At 37.7% G+C, this 16,819-nt stretch overlaps 2 protein-coding genes across 2 annotated transcripts in view; one reads left to right on the plus strand and one right to left on the minus strand.

The window, feature by feature from the left end:
* Positions 1-11,606, plus strand: part of rpa2 (replication protein A2) — a 16,817-nt gene extending 5,211 nt beyond the window's left edge. The window contains exons 4-9 of the mRNA XM_016519598.1: positions 297-410; positions 2,226-2,300; positions 2,663-2,779; positions 8,270-8,389; positions 8,853-8,947; positions 11,339-11,606. Of these exons, the coding sequence (XP_016375084.1) occupies positions 297-410; positions 2,226-2,300; positions 2,663-2,779; positions 8,270-8,389; positions 8,853-8,947; positions 11,339-11,426 (609 nt within the window). The 3' untranslated portion in view covers positions 11,427-11,606. The remainder of the gene's footprint in view (positions 1-296; positions 411-2,225; positions 2,301-2,662; positions 2,780-8,269; positions 8,390-8,852; positions 8,948-11,338) is intronic.
* An 82-nt stretch (positions 11,607-11,688) lies between these two features.
* LOC107713929 (protein THEMIS2-like) overlaps positions 11,689-16,819 on the minus strand; it is an 8,730-nt gene continuing 3,599 nt past the window's right edge. The window contains exons 3-6 of the mRNA XM_016519596.1: positions 15,642-16,067; positions 12,841-14,021; positions 11,976-12,084; positions 11,689-11,858 (exon numbers count right to left, since the gene is read on the minus strand). Coding sequence (XP_016375082.1) covers positions 11,776-11,858; positions 11,976-12,084; positions 12,841-14,021; positions 15,642-16,067 — 1,799 coding nt within the window. The 3' untranslated portion in view covers positions 11,689-11,775. The remainder of the gene's footprint in view (positions 11,859-11,975; positions 12,085-12,840; positions 14,022-15,641; positions 16,068-16,819) is intronic.

Genomic DNA, 16,819 nt, shown 5'->3' on the forward strand with positions numbered 1-16,819 from the left:
CTTAATTTACCTTTGTAAAGAAACCTCAATGCTTGACTGGCTACTCTCTGCTGTCTCAGACGAAGACATCTTTGTCCTGAGTCGGCCACCGTAGCTTCTCTGTGTAAAAAATACCTCTGTTTAAGTGCTCTGAACGTGAACGCCAGGGTCATGATGGTGAAACAGGAAAGTAGTTGTGCAAGCGGTCATTTCTGATATACTTATGCAAGCATTTTCTCTAGTATGTTTTCACATAGGCCCTTTATTTTTGTCTTTGTCAAGTGACTTGATGGCTTTTTTTGTCTGGATTTGTCTAGGTAACTATTGTTGGTGTGATCAGAAACACTGATAAATCCACAATCAACATCCAGTATAAGGTGGATGACATGACGGCAGCTCCCATGGATGTGAAGCAGTGGATCGACACAGAGGTACAGCTTTAGATGGATTTGAGCGTTGTTTCGAGAGTTGTAATCATATTGAAATTTGATTTGTAGTTCACTGAAACCATTAACAATCATATTCGTTACTTGAAAATTTAAATATAAATAAATGTATCTATAAATAAATACATTTATTTCAGCTAGTTTTCATTTAATTTAAATAACTAAAATTGAAATCAATACAGATTATATAGATGTATTTAAACAAAATCAAGAACCATTAAAAATTACAAAATGCAACAGTTACTAAAAATGAAAATGTTAAATATTAAGATAAAAAACTAGTTCAAAATATGAACAAAAACTATAATAATATCCCAATGATACAAAACTGGCATTTGAATGAGTAAATAAAGTCATGGACATTTCTATAGTGAATAGATTTGTCTTGTTATCCTCAGCTATTTAAACAAAATCAAGAACCATTAAAAATTACTAAATGCAACACAGTTACTAAAAATGAAAATGTTAAATATTAAGATAAAAAACTAGTTCAAAATATGAACAAAAACTATAATAATATCCCAATGATACAAAACTGGCATTTGAATGAGTAAATAAAGTCATGGACATTTCTATAGTGAATAGATTTGTCTTGTTATCCTCAGCTTTGTTTGCTAGATAAGCTAGAAATTGTCCTTTTGAGTGCAAAAAATGGTCTTAATGGTTTTAATTCGCACTTTGTCCTTGCACTAAAAGCCTTTAAAAAGTCTTAATCGGCGCAGAAAGGCTTAAATTTGTAGTCATAGCAATAAATGTTTCATGCATTGCGAAAATTAATATCTTCCTCAGTATTTTTGTTTTTCAATACAAATATCTCAACATCCTTAAATCAAGGTAATTTAATTTACTTGAGATGCAAATTTTTTGAAAATTTGAACACAATTGAGTTTATGCTTTAAACAAGAACAAATATCTGTCATTGGGGAATGAAACCTTATTTTCCATTTGAATTCTTAGCCCATTGACAGACACTTGTTTAAATCATTAACTCGCTTCATTTTGATAAGTTTCTCATAAAACAAGAGTTCTGATTTTCTGTCTTTATGCTTCAAGTAACTGTATCTTCATTTAAGAATCTTTAGATATTTGCACTGGAAAAAGAGACAAAAATTCTGAGGAAGAAAATCACAGTGTGGTTTTTGCAGTGTGATCAGAAGGTACAGCAAAAGTTATTCCCATTTTCCAGTGTTTGGCAGCAGAGCTATTCAAACCTTAAGCTGCGTGCGTGTGTGTGTGTGTGTGTGTGTGTGTTTGTATTCGTGCGTGTCTTGGTCTTGCTTGGTCTTAAAAAGGTCTTTAAAAACTCTTAAATTTACCATCATCAGACTAGGGCTGTGCGATTTGGGGGAAAATATCAAATTGCGATTTTTTTTGACAGATATTGCGATTTGATTTGCGATTTTAAATTTGCAAAGTCAAGCTTCAGCTCAATATTGTCAATAATGTGCAGCACAGTATGGGTATCATTACCCTGCTGAAAAAAACAATAGAAACCATCACAGCAGGGCAAGTAAGATTGCAGCTCAAGTCTGGCAGTCATGCATATGCTCTGGAACAAAGTAATATCGCGTCCACATCGCAGGCTTTGCGATTAGGAAATCGCAACGTCTCAAATCGCGATTTCGATTCGATTTCGATTAATCGCACAGCCCTACATCAGACCTACAGAAACCCTGATAAAATTGTTTAAATGTCTTTATTTAGAAAGCAATGTCATGGAAATTGACTGATCAAAAAGTTTTGGAGCCCTGAGGTTAATAACCTTCATATATTTATTTTTAAGTCTTTTTGTTTTTCCAGGACATGGGTGTGGATAACTCAGTCATCCCTCCAGGCTCTTACGTCAAAGTCTCCGGCAACCTCCGCTCTTTTCAGGTGAGAACTTGTGTGCAATTAATTAAAATCTAAATTAAAGTGCTGTTTTATATGTGCTTACATGTGTAAGTTGAAGTGTGGATGGAGTTGTTGCACTATTTAATTAAAATATAATTTCCTGTGCATTCTGCAGTTGAGAAATGATAGAATCTTTTTTTACTTCATGCAATAAAGATCACCGTTTATTGCTGGAAGACTGTTGGTGAGGCCAGCAGGTTCATAACTCCCTTGTGTTTATCTTCAAATAGAGTAACCCTACATGCCCATTGGTCTCTATCCATCATGGCTCCCTAAACATCTTCAGTAATATATATGTGAATAGTATATAAAACACCAACCAGGAGTGTTTGGTCTCATTGCAGAATAACCGGTCTTTGGTTGCGTTCAGCGTCCGAGTGCTGGAGGACATGAATGAAGTCACTTCACACATGCTGGAGGTTGTGAACGCTCATATGCAGCAGAGCAAACCACAGAGCATGGTGAGACTAGCATATCCTTCTCACCCCACACTTCTGCTTTTCTCTCACTCACACTGCAGCTCATAGATTACATTTATTATATGCTTATCTGTGCTTATATGCTTATGATATGATATGCTTATGATAGGTTTGGTTATGAATTAAACTAATACAGGGTTCCTGCAGGTCCTTTATGTCTTAGAATGTACTGCTCAGAATTTGAGCCCATAAAAAGCCTCAAATATCTGAAATAGTAAAGTCTTAATGATCATTTGCTTACATTTGTGTCCTGAGACGTTAAAGGGTTAGTTCACCAAAAAATGAAAATTCTGTCATTAATTACTCACCCTCATGTCGTTCCAAACCAGTAAGACCTTCGTTCATATTCAGAACACAAATTAAGATATTTTTGATAGAATCTGACAGCTCTCTGACCCTCCCATAAACAGCAAGGATACTAACACGATCAAGGTCCAGAAATGTAGCAAGGAGATCGTTAAAATAATTCATGTGACATCAATGGTTCAACCGTAATTTTACAAAGCTACGAGAATACTTTTTGTGCGCAAAGAAAACAAAAATAACGACTTTCACCCTATAGCGCCATTTTGGAGAGTATCACATACGTAGTCAATGTATGCAACGTATGTCCACGGCAGGGGCGGAGCCAGGGTGTGGCCAGTAGGGTTGTGACGGTGAGGAAATTTTCCCACCTGTTAATCGACGTGTGACAACACCGATAATACCGGTATCACTGTGGGGGCGGGGCGTTTCCTCTTTTCCTGGCTTTCCTTCACTTTTAAATAGCTTGCAAAAGCGGCGTGCGCATTTTACTTTCACTTTCAAATAACGGCAATTCGGCGTAAAGCAACTGTTCGTTTTTGGATCATTTGAATTTTCCCTCTTTTCCTCGCTTTCCTTCACTTTTAAATAATAAATTACACAGTTTAAATAAAGTAAAAATCAGCAAACAATGTGGAACCAATTAAATAAGAAACGGATGTTTAAAAAAACTTCCAAAATACTGTAAATATAACTATAAATAAAATGTAAAAAACCACTGCCAAACAGGCACTTTTGCATCTCGTTTTGAAACTAAATCATCCGCCACTCTTCTTGTCAGTCAGCTCGACTCACTCTCCTCACTGGAGAAATGAAATCTGATCTGTGATGCGACTGTCGTTCGGCACGCTGCATTGAGCAGCCGCGTTCAGTTTTTAATTGTAGTGTCTGTTCTTTTACTGAACTAAATGATTTTTATTACTATAAAAAAATCAAAACGACGGTGGGGGTCGGTGGCGCTGTGGGCAAGTGACGTAACCGGTGTTGCGGCTTAACAACGCTATCACCGTCAGCACGTCTATCGCGGCAAGCCTAGTGGCCTCCACTGACGAAAGCTTGGCCACCCCACTCAAAACTGCAGTTTTTGTCCCTTTTTTTCTTGACAAGAAATGCATTTATTAAGATGCGGAACCGCCGTATCTCTTTATGACCACATCAAACGAGAGAAGTTTCAGACGCGCACTTCAGCTTCACCTCAGCGTCAGGCGCAAGTCAAACGAGCGCAGAAAAGCTACAGCAGCCAAATGAGCTTCAGTAGAACAACTGTGAACTGCGATGAGATGTTGTTAGACTACATGTCATTAAAACACACTTTCCTGTCCCATCAGCCGTTTTACTGTGCTCTAGATGTTTGATGGATGTTTGATTTACTGTGCTCAAGTGTACACTCTGCAACGGTACGCAAATATGTGGCGCACGCTCTATATCACTTCATCATATAAATAACCCGCACAGGAAACTATGAGCATACAGTTACTTAGTTCCGTCGTCAGCTAAGTCATGAAATTACCAAAAAGGCGATTAAAGCTGCAAACTGTGCATGTATATGCAGCACACAAGAACGTCTCTCAAATGCATGTACTAAAATATATTCTGCAGTTCGAGATCACAAGATAAGGCACAAGCTGATATGTATTTTTTAATTTGTAATTTAATGCACAAATTAATGTGAGCACAGTGCACTTATACTTGAACATATACGAAAATGAAACCATTTAAATGCATAAAATAACTTATATTCTGGCATTTAAGTCTACTGTTGTCTTCCGGCCTTTTTCACATTTTTATCACTATCTGCATGCCTCATCCATGAGTATGCAATGTTGGAGAGCGAGCATTTGGAAGTTTTGAGAAGCTGAATGAGCAATAAAGCTATAGTGAGCCCCTTTATTAAAATACCTGGAGGTTAATAATACAATAATTGTCATATTCACTCAGTATTTCTTGATCTAATTCACAAATCTCAATTACAGTTAAGTAGAAATTAATTGTACTCACTTGTGTTTTAGGCACTAAAACAGTCCAGTACATTATAGTCAAAGACATTTTTATATTGAAATAATGAAGATTTCTGTGCCACCCCAAACTGGTTGCTGGCCCCTCCCTGGCCACCCCTATAAAAACATCCTGGCTCCGCCACTGGTCCACGGATACGCTGTTTATGTTGTTTACGCTTTGATCTGAACGTAAACAGCGTATCCGTGGACATACGTTGCATACATTGATTACGTATGTGATACTCTCCAAAATGGCGATATAGGGTGACGCGGAGGAGACGAATTGTTGAATAAAGTCGTTATTTTTGTTTTCTTTGCGCACAAAAGGTATTCTCGTAGCTTTGTAAAATTACGGTTGAACCACTGATGTCACATGGATTATTTTAACAATGTCCTTACTACCTTTCTGGGCCTTGAATGTGTCAGTTGCGTTGTGTCTATGGAGGGCCAGAAAGCTCTCGGATTCCATCAAAAATATCTTAATTTGTGTTCCGAAGATGAACGAAGGTCTTATGGGTTTGGAACGACTTGAGGGTGAGTAATTAATGACAGAATATTCATCTTTGGGTGAACTATCACTTTAAGCAGAATTGGGGGTGGGCGATCTTCCCAAAATATCATATCACAATCTTTTCACACCAAATCACAATCTGAATCGTGATCTTCCCAATTTTAAGATGTACTATAAAGATTATCCAGACTGGAACAAGCCTATGAATCATCTGTTTGAACAATTTAAAACACAGTATTGCATTAAACAACCAAAATGTTGATTAAAGCCAGAGTTAAACTTTAAAACACTAGGCTACATTACTATATGAATCAAATATACATTGATTCTTATTAAAGTTAAAAAGGAATTCAGTCAGGAGCAGTGAGTGATTTTCTGTGTTTTGTTGTTTGATTAACATTAATGACACAGACAGTAGCAGGTATTTGCGTTAGGCTTGAAGATGGAATGCACGGATCTAATATACTGACACGCATCCATTTTCTTGCCCAGTTGTTTGTTCACTTAAGACATAACTGACTTCTGACAGTCTTTACATAAATACTCACCAAGACATATTTTTGTATATATTTGACCATTTATGCACACGCCTGAACGCAAGTATACTTTGCTCGTCTGTGTTTAGCTGCATGTCGGAGTGTGCACACAGAACGTGCCTGTCTCATTTGCAGTTGATCCCCTTTTAATAACTCTTATTAAAATAAAGCATGCCCCACAGTAGACTGCATTATACGCTTGTCGCATTACATGATTGGACTAATTTGGACGTTAAGTTTTGGGGAAGCGAAACGCACCGCTTTAAAGGAATGGAACGGAATGCTGCACAAATTAAAACTGAAACTAAAATTGTATTCGCACTATTACTGCTAGCTCATGTTGCGTTGTTTTTAAATGCGCCACCATGCATGAAAGACACATGACAGAGACATGTGATATAATTTGACCAGCCACAGTCATCTAGTAGGCAATCACTGCTCTAGTTTGAACCTTATTATGAAGGCATAAAAGATCACGTGCTCTACTATTCACTTGAAGTAGATCGTAGACTTCATCTTCAAGATCGATCACAATATAAAATCGTCAGTTTGCCCACCCCTAAGCAGAATGTTAGAGATTAAGATGCTCTCTGGAAGATTTTCATTTTTCCCCCACATTCTGTGTTTTCCATTTAAATATTTCTGGTTCACTTTTGATAATAAAAAGCCATGTGTAAGTAATTGAATTCATAAAACTTCAATTTAATATTTATTAAAATTGCAATAATAATTGTGTCCTGAGTTTGAATAATCCTAGGTGTCTAATCGATTGAATTCATAAAACTTACTTAAAAATAATAATGCCCTATTTTATTATTATTATTTTTTTCAGAAACTCTGTGTTGTGTTTTAATTTTTCTGGGTTCCGTTTTTTAGTTTTATAAAATTATATTATCAAAACCTGTGGTAGTCAAATAAATGCATACAACTTTAGATTTTTTTACAAATGTAATTATATGCCATTGGAACAATCCTTTTTATTTTTGGGCAAGCAAAGTGCTGCACAACAGAGGTTTACTGTTTCCTTAAAAAGTAATGTTTCAATAAAATGTGTTGTTACTACACTGAGAAGTACGTTCTACTGTGTATCTGATGGTAGTTTTTCTCACATGACATATATTATTAATCTAGAAGTAAATGCAAACGTAAAAAGCATTGAATAATGTGTTTCTTACATTTACTGCGTTTAAACACGTCTATGAAAGATTGTATTAGCTAATGCACTGTGTAAAAAACTAATCACAATGCTGAAAAAGCATTTTAAGTAACAATGTTTGGATTTGAAATCAAAATAATGGATAAATGTTGAGTTTTTAGTAAACAGCCACAGATCACATGACAGCCACATGAGTGCGGAAAAAAATACGCACTGCAATAATGGAGTATAATAATGTGAACCTGGCGTTATGTGTGTGCGCTGTGAGTGTGCATGAGCGCTCAGTCTCCAGGAGAGCGCGCGAGCGTTGAATGGTTAAACACTGGCAAGAATTAAAAAGAAATGCAATTTATAAACTTTAGTGACGATGTGACACTGCCTCGATTGTGACAATTCCTGTGTCGACTGTGCAGCGTGCAGCTCGCTCTCACAGCAGACGCGTCATCAGCTTGAGATCGTTATTTTTGAGATCAGCCTTTATAGAGACCGCCGATCAATCATCCCAAAGCCATTATCGGCCGATAGTGATCAGTAGCCGATCAATCGGAGCACCCCTAAATGCTGGTGAAGTGACTCTCAGAGCAGCTCTGGAGATGAAGTTCATGTCCTTATATAGTGAGATGCAGACGAGCATCATGCGTGCTTGAGTTTGTGCAGCAGACCAAACTGTGACGCACAGACCATGCGGACTTCTTTTAAAGAGTATACTTTTTGCAGTGTAATGTTCACAGACACTAGTCCATATCATGACTTAAATGTGCAGCTATATGTTTGATTTTATTCATCCAAAATCATAGGGCCCTAAATAATATAATTTTAATAAAATATAATTTTGTAATATAATATTAAAACTGCCATTGGGGAAAGTTGCCCCGGCTATTATCTTTCACCGTTTCATTGTGTTTGCATTAATGTTTTTTTCTCTGTTGTGACCAGTGTGTTTGGTAATCGATGCTCTATCTGTTATAGATGGGAGGAGGTGCAGGAACGAACATGATGCCCACGGCGCATGCTAGCATGAGCTCCACAGGAAGCTATTCTGGCGCTAGTATGATGTTAGTCAATGGTTTGAGTGCCAACCAGAATCAGGCGAGTCAAAAATGCTTCATTGTACAAGAGTTGAATAGGGTGTGTGTGTGTGTGAACGCTGCCATTCAAAAGTGCAGGATCAGTAATATTTTTAAATGTTTTTTTTAAAAAGATGTTTCTTTTGCTCATCAAGGCTGCATTTGATCAAAAATAAAACAGTAATATTGTGAAATATTATTGCAATTTAAAATAATGGTTTTCTGTTTTAACATACTGTAAAAGAATGTATTCCTGTAATGCAACGCTGAATTTTCTTACACTGCTGGTTTGGGGTTAAAGTTTTTTTTTTTTTTTTATTCAGCAAGGATGTTAAATCGATAAAAAGTGATCGTAAAGACCTAAATTGATTGGTTTCTTCTTTTAAACATTGTATTCATCAAAGAAAAAGTATTTTATTCACCCTGTAAAAAGTATCACAGGTTCCAAATATGCGCGTGTTTTTCTGATGTGGGTCTTTGTGCAGGTTTTGAGTCTGATCAAGAGCTGTCATGAGCCTCAAGGCATCAGCATGCAAGACCTGAAGCAGAAGCTGAGCAGCATGAGCGTCACAGTCATCAGGTACAGACTTCTCCTGGGACTGAAAGGGCTTTTGTAGTGGGTCTTAACCCAGAGAGGGATTTGACGTTGCTCTTCCTCTTTCTTAGTTTCAGTTTCTCTTCTTTTAAGCCAACTGAGCTTTGAGAATAACACGTCCTTTATTTCCCTGAAGAGGCTTCCTCTATTTTCTGGCATAGTAAGGTGTTCATGTGAGGTTTTGCATGAACTTGAGCTAAATTCTCATCATATTTGTGACTCGGTGGTTTCTTTCCCAATTTATGAGACTGATTCTGTTCTTATGTAGAAATGGTATCTTTTAGATCTTTCTGCTTTTAGTTTTAGTTATCACAGTTTTGTATTTAATTTCATTTTTATCTTTTACACTGTTTTCAAATTGACTTGCAATTTCAGTTTAGCCTTTGATACTTTTTTGCAATGGATTTGAAAGTTACAGTTTCATTCTTTTAATGCACATTTTTATTTTATTGTTAACCCTCATGTTGAGTTCCACTCATTTTGACACCCCGAGAGGATTTTCATTTCCCCAAAAATGCTAGTTATTGCAGTGGACTAAAACTCACTGAATTTGCTCAAAGAGTATATATATAACTTTCCAAAAAAAAAAAAAAATCTTTTTTTTTTCCCTTTTTATACTTCGTTGCACTTGTGGTGTTCCCAGTTAAAAATGACCGGCCTACAAAAATTGCTTCTGAATTTCTCATGCTATTTTGTTACCAAATCATGATTCAATCTTGTTTTCTTTCAGTTAGCACAGGTTTTGTATTTCCTTTTGGAACTGCTTGATCTTAGGCTTCATTGATCTGAATGTATGCATCTCAGCTCGAGTGAACATTGCCAAAATTATCTATAAATAATGCTTTTTTCACTCAAAAACTGAGGTGCATGAGCTCAGATCAGTGAGGCCTACTATAAACCAGTACCACAAAGAAACGCAATACCAGTGCTAATTGAAAGAACAAGTTGACAAAAAGATTGAATCCAGGATTTAGTGATAATACAACATAATGAGAGATTTACAAGCCGTTTTTTAAAAGGCTGGTCATTTGAAACTGGAAACAATAAATGGGTTAAAAGGTTTTCAACACAGCACAAGGGTTAAATAACCACTTGAAGAACAGCACGTAGTTAAGAGAAACCTTTTAAATATATAGTCCTCTTTAAACCAAAACAGATGTACATGCACATCAGGAAGGCCTTTTTATAAAAAATAAAAATAAAAAAAAACTGACCACAAATAACCATCTCAGTGGATAACAATGCTGAGGAAAACTGCAACAAGTAGTTCTGAGGAAATCGGCAACCATTATAAAGATTTGTTATAAATTACTAAGCCATCTGTCTGTTATTTTAGTTATGATGAAGCAACAGTACAAAAAATTCAGAAGTGTAAATAAACGTGACAATGTGCAAAAAAAAAGTGCAATACGCAGTTCGCATTCTAACCATTCGTATTAGAACAAGTAACAAGTGTGAGATGATCTTGTCAGCAGATATGAGCACTAAACTGATGAAAAAGTCTCACCTGCGTGAGAACTTTTAACTGTTAACGATCACAAAAGTGAACCCGCTCTTGGTGTGCAGTCACATGTATTATAGTAAGGTTTCTCATAACTGCTCAGCATTTCTCATTGCTTACAGACATGTTCTCTTGCATGTCTTGCAGTAGATCCATCCCAGACAAACGCAAGTGGCATTCTGTGTAAGGATTTTTTAGTAAATCAAAAGTGGCAAAAACTAATAAATCAGTGAAGCAGCATCTACTCATCCTGAGCTGATAACCCACATTACAGTTTAAGTTTAGAATAATCCCGTTTTTGTTTTTGAAAGAAGTATCTTCTGCTCACCAAAGCTGCATTTATTTAATCAGAAATATAGCAAAAACAGTGATATTGTAAAATATTATTACAATTTAAAGTAACTTTTCTATTTTAATGTTGAAATATAATTTTTTGCTGTGATCTCAATTTTCAGCGTCATTACTCCAGTCTTCACCAGTTATAATTGATGATAATTGAGCAGCAATTACTAATAATTGTTCTTATTATTATAAATGTTAAAAAGATACTTGGCTGCCTAAAATTTGTGTGCAAACCATGATAGTTTTTTTCAGAATTCTTTGAATAGAACATTAAAAGGAACTGTGTTTATTTGAAATTGCGTTAGTGAACTGGTCTCATTTTTAACCACCAGATGTTTCACAGATTGCAATATGCAAATGCTTTTCAACACTCTTTCTATGTAATGCTGAACTAAGACAACTGAGTGAAAAAGGTGTCTAAAAACACAACCCAGGCCAGAGTTTAATATCTGTCTGCTGCACTTTCACCTCATCATTAAACACCAAGTCTTTTCACTCCGGTTTGTTTCTCACTTCCCTTTACTTTTTTACAGGCAAATTGTGGATTTTCTCAGCAACGAGGGACACATTTTCTCCACTATTGATGAGGACCACTTCAGATCAACAGACAATGAAGCCTAAGTCACAGTGAAGTCACTCTACATAGTGTTCATGAAAAAAAAAAATAATTTCAGTTAGTTTTGGTCATTTTAATAAAAGCACACTCATATAAAGCTATTTTCTTTCAAGTTCAGCATGCCGTAAGGAAAAAGCAGTGAAAAGGACATTGTCCGATTTACAATAAATGTTCTATTTGTTAAACCTTGCATTGTCTTCGAGTATTGAGACACCGTGAAAAGTGTTTCAGATTAGCATTAGTTGTGGGTACAGTGGAGACTCCATATTAGCTGGTACTTTTTTTTTTTTTTGATTTCTTAGGTTTCTTTGGCACGTCTTGCTATGAAGACAGCAGGATACAAGTGTCCTTGAACTAATAAAACAAGCTTTCGTGGGGGTTTTCAAATGCATCTTCGATAGACTCATAGTCATGGTCAGAGTCAGAGAGTCTCTTTGCTGTTTATTGGAGGAAGAAAAGGAAAGAATAGATTAGTATTCAATATTTCAGCTTTGATGGGCTATTCCAAATATCAAGCTAGCAACAAACGTCTTGAAACGCAAAGAGAAACTAACCTGATTTGTGTGCTACTGTGGGGCTTTTCACGTACGTATTGTGCGCACTGACGCTCTCTGCTATTGATGAGCCTTTCCTAGGCAACAGTGGAGGGGGCTGGTCTAGAGTCTAATGGAGTTGCACAAGAAAAAAACAAAATTCATAAGCTGCTGAGCCAGCTAAACAAATAAGAAAAGAGGAACATATGACGATAGTGTGTGTTTGTTCAGTAATACACACAGGCATAGTTACCGTTCAACATGGTGCTTGCAGAAGACTTTATAAGCGATGAGTTACGCATGTACCAATAGTTCACCCAAAAATGAAAACTTGATCATCATTTACTCACCCTTGTGTTGTTCTAAACATGTATTTTGTTCCACCAAACAAAAGAAACAAATTACATTTGCCTAATGAATGACATGCTCTTGTTCATACTTCAATAGACTTCAGATGCAGCCTTTCTGCCAGCGCTCCAGTGCATATGGATTTTGCTGATATACTGATTTAATTTAAGTGGTAACAGTCCTACACAGCGTCCATCCCGAGTCACTTTCATTGTATAGCAAAGAGCATGTTAGAAATTTTGCTAAACATTTTTTGTTTCACAAAGCAAGCTGTATGGATTTGGAACGAGATGATCATATTTTTGGATGAACTATTTAAAAAAAATTGATTGCCATACTTTTAACTGTTCCATGTAAATATGTGAGCAATTGATTTTTCCATCACTCATTAACATGAACCACAGAGGGGAATTTTGGAAAATGTAGTAATAGATAATCCTGTAATAGCCGATCTAAGAATGACTCATTATGAAACCTAGATATTCATGTTTGAATTCTGCATTTCTGTTGTAGTGGGTGAATAAAAGCCCATGCTTACATCTTCTGGCGGAGGTGGAGCAGGAGCACGCTTTCCCTTTGTCTCACCCAGCGAAAGGTTGTCGAGCTGTTTGGTCACAGCGCTCCTTAATTTTGTTGATTTCGATTCAGACTTGGAGGGCCTCTTAGGCACTTCTGAACTGGATGGCTTCCTCTTTGGTGGACGAGGAGGTGGTTCCTCAGTTTTGCTCACGAGTTTATGATATTCATAGTAGAATTTCTCTGTCACCTCAGTGACGGTCTCTACATGACGTTCTGGGGACTCGGACCACGGCAAATGATCGGAGGTGAAGCAGAGAGACATTTGTAACCAGCGTACTGGCAACTCAAAGCACCAGTCTGGTTGATTTGGTAGGCTTGTCAACACCATGGTCTCCGTGAAAGTCTCCTCAAGCTTAAGTGCTGGTAACCCCATCAGGGGATCTTTTTCTAGGTCTTTATCCCGAGTCACCACTTTAACATCCAGAGGCAAAGAGCTGCTTATTAAATCAGTTAATTTATACTTTTTGTTGTCTGAAAGCTTTTCCACAAAGTGACCTGTCATAAACAGTGGCAGAGAGATTTCCTCGCTATCCTCTTCCTCGTCGTCTTCATCGTTCTCATCCTCGTCGTCCACCTCCTTAGTCCGTTTGCAAATTAAACATTCTACTTTCTGAGCAGCTCCAGATTTATCCCCGAGTCCGTCCATCAGCGTCATTCCCAAAACCTCCAGCTGCTCTCCGACACTGAGCGCAGGCATTCCCTCTTCCTCTACTTCCTCGCAGTGCCGAGTCACGCTTACTTTCAAACCTGGAGACTGAGAGGATGCCAAGTATAGCTCGTACACTGATCCAAATTCCCGGGCCCTTCTTCTCATTCGTCCACCATACCCCCCTGAGATGATGAAGTACTGTTTTCCCTTCCTCCCCTTTGGAGTTGAGGCTAATATCATTGTTGTTGTGCCACACGCATGCAACACGAGCCGCCTGCCTCTTTGCAGTTCTTGGAACCAGCTGCAATTAAAAAACTGGTTGCCTTCAGGGCCGTCAAGGATCTCTGCCATAGTCGGGAAGGACTCCGGTGGCTGACTCGCAACTTCAGTCATTGAAAATGGAGTTATGAAAACTAAATCCTGGTACTGTTCGGTCACGTCCTGGACATCCACTTCCAGGCTGGATGGGAACTTGACTACGTTCTTCCTCACTATATGTAAAAAATAAAAAATCATTAACAAACATTTATTCCAAGACCATTTCCATGCATCAAGCCTCTATGATTAGGGCATCCAGTCCTGCTGCTGGAGAGCCAGTGTCCTGCCGAGTTTAGCTCCATACACACCTGCCTGGATGTTTCTAGTAATCCTGAAGACCTTGATTAACAGGTTCAGATGTGTTTAATTAGGATTGGAGCTAAACTTTGCATGATAATGGCACGACTGGACACCCCTGTTCTATGACAGGTGTACTCCGTCCCAATCATAGAAGACAGCAATTCTGCTCCAACACATGGCCTGAAGTTCTTAGGTAAACCAAAAGGCATTGATTAGCTGGTTTAAGAATGTTAGATCAGTTGGAACTAAACTTTAAAGGAAAGTGGAGGAGTGGGATTGGACACCCCTGCTCTGTGACAGGTGTATTCGGTGCCACTCCTGGAGGACTCCAAATCTGCTCCAACATATTGGCCTGTAGTTTTCACGTAAACCCAAAGACCTTGATTAGCTGGTCCAAGTGTGTTAGAGTTACAGCTAAACTCTGCTGGTAGGTGGACCTCCAGGAGTAGCATTGAGTGATGACTGATAGCCTTATTCCACCAACATGGTGCTTGACTGGGGGATCTGCAAACCACTCTTTGAGCTTGCTTTCACTGACTTGCCAAAAAATGATGTACAGTAACCGATCGTGTGTTGCAAGTTTGAAAACATATATTGGCACCAAAAGTAATTTGATTAAATCACAAGCTGCTTTTGATGCAATGATCAGAAGTTATAGTACAATTCATATCAAATAATTTCCACTTCAGACTGCTTTATTGATTATATTATAAAGTCACTTTCAAGGAAAGTCAGTTAACTCTGTGGCCATATTTGCAAGGCCTTCAGGTAGTTTCTCCAGGCATGCAAAACCAACTCCTATCTACTTAAATGGGGAAATACCAGAATCTTAAACACTGCTTGCATCATTTCAAATCAGCAAGAAAGAAAAAAAGACATGCAATATTTTCTTATCAAAGAGCAAGTTGGTCCAGCCAGTGGACACCCAATACTTTTTAGGACAATGTGAGAAGTGGAGCTTCGTTACCAGTTTGCAATTGGCTCTTTTTTTATAAGGTGAAAAATAATGATGATGTATTTTTGTAGGCCAAAACCTGGAAACGAGTTCACATTTTAGCAGATTCAGACTCCTTTCATTTGTCATGCTTCTAGAAGTGCAGCTCTTCTGGTTCCATTGTTCTGAAGTCAGTGGGGTTCTGAATGGGTTTTTGGGTAAACGCCTGAAATAAGGTCTGTGGTTCGCACAAGTGCAACTGCAAGATATTTTCACGTTTCATTCTAAACATTTTACTTGTCTTTAAGATGGCAGTTGCTAACAAGTGGCTAAATGGGACTTCAGAGTTTGGGCACAGCTTAATTTCTGCAATAATCCAAAAGCCAATGGAAAAATCCTTTTGGGTTTTTGTCGAGGGAACCAGGGTGATGCTAACTTCCTGTGCTAAAAAAAATACATCATCAGTGCTGGACAATTATGGATCTGGCTTTGGCACCAGCAACCTGTCAGTGGGACAAGGACTTGACAAATATTTACCGAGTAACACTGTTGTACTTACTATGCATGATGGCACTAATTTCATACACTGGGCTAAAAATCAACAAGCTTCCACTGTTCTTCTCAGCTGTATTGCGGAAGTGACGACAGCTCAGTCTGGATGACGACATGATTTCCTGTAGAGAGTAGCCACGGTCACTTTGACACTCGTAAAACTCTCCTCTGAGGGCCAGAGGAAGGAGTATCTCTGCAGAGGCCATGTTCTGCCCCACCACCTGACACCGTGCCAGTCTTTCTCCATTTCTGGCGACCTCCATTGACAGCAGGGTCAGCTGTTTTCCTGCGGGTAGCGTGAAGGTGTCTATAGTCAGCTCGTTTTGGCATATGAAGGTGAAGGAGCCGCAGGCGTCCACTCCAACAGGACACAAACCCACAATTTCCTCTATTGTATTGTACGGTAGGTCCTCAGCGACGAGACAGAAGTGACCTAGAGAGATGCACAGTGTGTTAAAATCAATAAACTTGCCCAGTTAGCTTTTAGTTTACAAATTAATTTCCTTGAACAACATCCTCCTTGAAGGCTTAAGTTCTATAGCATCATGTCTTATTTATGGATAGACAACTGCTTTGGATTAAGCTGTCCCGGGTGAAAAAAAAAAAGCACTTCCATAATGGATTTAAAATGCTCTATTTTCACACACTAATTTTGTACTTAATATACTAAAAAATTTGATTTAGTTCTTCTTAAGATCATCTAAGTGTACTCAACTGCTATTTTGGGACACCATGAATATGAACTAAAATGTTGAGTGTACTACGAGTGGTAACTAAATCCATTTTGTAAATAGAGATAGTATGTTAAAAGCACATTTTAGTTCATATTTATGGTGTCCCAAAATTGCAGTTGAGAACACTTAAATGATCTTAGGTTTATCTGAAGAGGAACTAAATCTTTTTTTTTTTTAGTATATTAAGTACAAAATTAGTGTGTGAAAATAGAGCGTTTTAAGTACATTATGGAAGTGCACTTTTTTCAGCTGGGGTTTTTATACTTAAATATTTACATGTAATTGTTTTTAGTAATAATTTCTTCTTTCCCTATAATTTGGTTTTAAATGCATGATCCCAACTTAAAGCATTGCTTGGTTTGAACATCCAGGCACCATAGGATAAGAAAGATCTGTATGTCTGTCCAATGGCTGGGAAACCTGTTTGAAAACAATCTTTATTTCTTTGGAA

Source organism: Sinocyclocheilus rhinocerous, unplaced genomic scaffold (genome assembly GCF_001515625.1).
Source record: "Sinocyclocheilus rhinocerous isolate Xijiao unplaced genomic scaffold, SAMN03320098_v1.1 scaffold1470, whole genome shotgun sequence".
Lineage (NCBI taxonomy): Eukaryota > Metazoa > Chordata > Actinopteri > Cypriniformes > Cyprinidae > Sinocyclocheilus > Sinocyclocheilus rhinocerous.